At 41.0% G+C, this 3381-nt stretch overlaps 1 protein-coding gene across 1 annotated transcript; it reads right to left on the reverse strand.

The window, feature by feature from the left end:
• Positions 1–2198: 2198 nt before the first annotated feature.
• Positions 2199–3089, reverse strand: LOC125877506 (uncharacterized). The gene has a single exon (XM_049558781.1). The coding sequence runs from the start codon at positions 3087–3089 to the stop codon at positions 2199–2201; it is 891 nt and encodes a 296-aa protein (XP_049414738.1).
• Between the last annotated feature and the right edge of the window lie 292 nt (positions 3090–3381).

Below are 3381 nucleotides of genomic sequence, written 5' to 3' on the forward strand. Positions count from 1 at the left end.
TGATGGGTCTATTTTTGAAGCCGCCAGGCTTGTTGACAATTCCATTATTAAAGAAGTCCTTGCTTCTGTCCACATTCCACATAGAACGGAAACAGTCAATCAATTGTTGTCTCGCTGCCAGATCAACTTCATGGATGTTCACATATTGGACCATAGTGTCATCAGTGGCGATCATTTCATCTTCTCTTACTGTACATGCCTCTTCCTGTGCTCCACTTTCAGCTTCTGTGTTTACTGCAGGCTGAGGTGTGAATACATTCTCCTGAGAGCCGCTTGTAGACTCTGAACTATCTCCCAATCCATCAGCAGACTAGCTACCCGATTCCTCACCGCTACCAGAACTACTACCTTTCTCTTCAAACTGGGAAGGACTATTCTAGAGAATTGCCCTCACTGTCTGGGATGTAGTAGCTCGAGGTGAGTGCTCCTCAATGGTGGTATTTATTTGAACCTCAGAACAGCTAGACTCTGAAACATTATGACCTTCCGATTGAGAAGCAGTAAGTAAGGAATGTTTGGTTGCGTTCTTTCTTTGAGGAGCGATTTTACCTGAGAAATAGAAAACCCATTAGTATGCAAATAGTAAAATGACACACTATCGGGTACTCAGACTTCTCTTCTCTAATAACAACGTGATGCCTAGCCTTTAGAACACCGTCACCAAATCTATCATTGGGAAGGGCCACATAATGAAATACAGAAAAGAAATAAAAATACAGAACCAAAACTAAAATAAAATAAAAGTATTTTTTTTATTTTTACGGAAGCTCACACGGGTCATGGTGAGTACCACGGTCCGTGATACCTCTCGTGGACTTAAGATAGAATCACTGTGCTACAGGAGTTGAACCAAGTATTGTTCACGAATAGTCTCATGGCCCGTGGAGTGAACCACGGTCCGTGATAATGCTTGTGAACAGATCCATTGGGTGTATGGAATGCCTATGTGTGGTCTATGAGTGGTTTCACGGCTCGTGGTGGCTTCTACAGTCTATGAAGCCTATCGTGGTCTTACACTTTGGCTAATCATTCAGTCATTGTATCCCCCGACTTCACTATAGGATAGGCTTACAGAACCAACCACCCATTTTTAGCACACGATATCAATGTGACTGCTAACTCCACTGATATTCATCAAGCAAAATGGAAACTAGAACAATACTCATCCAATACGCACATACCCTTTATACAAATGACTTCGATTCCTCACTCTCCACAATTTACAATGTATCAACACACATGGTTATGCTTGCTTATATGCAATATGGACTCAATTTCACACTAATGTCAAAATTTAACACTAATTTCTCCCAATTTCATCATACCCATACACAAGAATAATCAAATTTACCCAATTCTCACTAACCCACAATAATTCAATACCAACCAAGATAGTTCATCACATAATCATGCTAAATTCGACTAAATCGAAGTACATCTAACTTGTTTTTAGACAAGATCAAACTTAAAACAAGTTATAAAAGGACTTACTTGGAAGTAATGGAAAATTTCACCCAAAAAGACTGAGATGAACTTTGACTTGAAGTTCTTGACAAACTAATTACTAGGGTTTCAATTATCTGATTACTGGGGACTTTATGGATGATGAAAACCTTTTATGAAGTTGATAACGGTTATGAAAGAGAGAAAGGGGAGAAAAGCCGACCTTTGGCGCTTTAGGATATAAAAATACATTTAATTTTAACTTTGGGTCCTTCGCGGGTTGGGTTGGATAATTGGTACTGCAGGGTCACAGACGATGGACCGTGAAGTTGCCCTGTAAAGGACATCACGGTCCGTGAACATGACTTCAGACAAGGTACTTACCTGAGGTTCACTAGACACTAAACGGTCCGTACAAAGCTTGATGGACTTTGAACCCTTCCGTGAACTAATTTATGGCAATTTCCAGTAGCGTACTTTGGATGTTGTTGAGGATGATGGGCCGTTAAGTTGCCCGTGGAACCTCTCGTGAAGAGTGGTCTGCACCCAATTCTGCAATTCTTAGTCCAAATCATTCTTGCACACCCTAACACACAGTGAATCTATTAAAGCAAAGAAAAATGAGAAAAAGGAAACTACCTATTACAATTACAATCTTGGGTTGCCTCACCAAGCAACACACAACTTAACATTGCGGCGCAACACATGTTACTTGATTACTCAAACTTTATTAAGTTTACATTCCTCCACTATCTTCACTTTTCTGGAACCCCCAAGTAAGCCTTGATTCGCTGGCCATTGTCCTTGAACCTCTCACCCTTGTCATTTTCAAGCTCAATAGCTCCCGACTGGAACACCTGAGTTACCTTAAAAGGTCCAAACCATTTGGCTCTCAGCTTCCCAGGAAACAGACGAAGTCTAGAATTGAAAAGTAACACCAAGTCACCAGGAGTGTAAGTTCTTTTCTCAATACGCTTATCATGATACAATTTCATCCTCTCCTTGTATAGTGCAGACCTCTCATATGCTCTCAAGAAAAACTCATCCATCTTATTGATTTGATCCAACCTCAAGTTTGCAGTTTCACTCCAACTAAGGTTCAGCTTCTTTAAAGCCCAGAGTGCCTTATGCTCAAGCACAATTGGCAAATGACATGCCTTTCCAAACACCAATTGATATGGATACATACCAATAGGGGTCTTGAAAGCTGTCTGATATGCCCATAGAGCATCATCTAACTTTAGTGCCCAATCCGTCCAATTGGCATTCATTGTTTTTGCCAGAATCGCCTTTATTTCTCTTTTAGAAACCTCCATTTGGCCACTGGTCTGCGGGTGATAAGGTGTTGCCACCTTGTGCTGTTTAACCCCATATTTGGCTACAAGAGCACTAAAAGCCTTGTTGAAAAAATGGGAACCCACATCACTGATAATAGCTCTGGGTGTGCCAAACCTTGAGAAGATATTCTTCTTCAAAAAGTCAGCAACACTTTTGCCATCGTTCTCAGGCAAAGCAACTGATTCAACCCAATTTGACACATAGTCCACTGCCACCAGTATATACTTCTTCCCATAGGATCTCACAAATGGGCCCATGAAATCAAGTCCCCACACATCAAATAGCTCCACCTCCAGAATAACTTTCATGGGTAACTCATGGCACCGAGAGATGGCTTCTTACTGCTAGGAATAAGATCAATAGTTACGGCTAATACCTGCTCATCCGGTAACAAATCATTGATTTCGAGCTCAAGTTCCTTTTTCTTTTCAGCCTCCAACCTAGACAGGTAATCAGCCACCTGGTTCTGCACAACCTCTTCTATCCTGAACCTCAAAATTAAACTCTTGAAACAGCAACACCCATATGATCAACCTGGGCTTGGCATCTTTCTTTAACATAAGGTATCTCAAAGTTGCATAATCCGTATGGACTATCACT

Source organism: Solanum stenotomum, chromosome 9 (genome assembly GCF_019186545.1).
Source record: "Solanum stenotomum isolate F172 chromosome 9, ASM1918654v1, whole genome shotgun sequence".
Lineage (NCBI taxonomy): Eukaryota > Viridiplantae > Streptophyta > Magnoliopsida > Solanales > Solanaceae > Solanum > Solanum stenotomum.

Bases quoted from the DNA above. Each gene is read 5' to 3' on its own strand.
- LOC125877506 (XM_049558781.1), bottom strand. From the start codon at position 3,089: ATGAAAGTTATTCTGGAGGTGGAGCTATTTGATGTGTGGGGACTTGAT.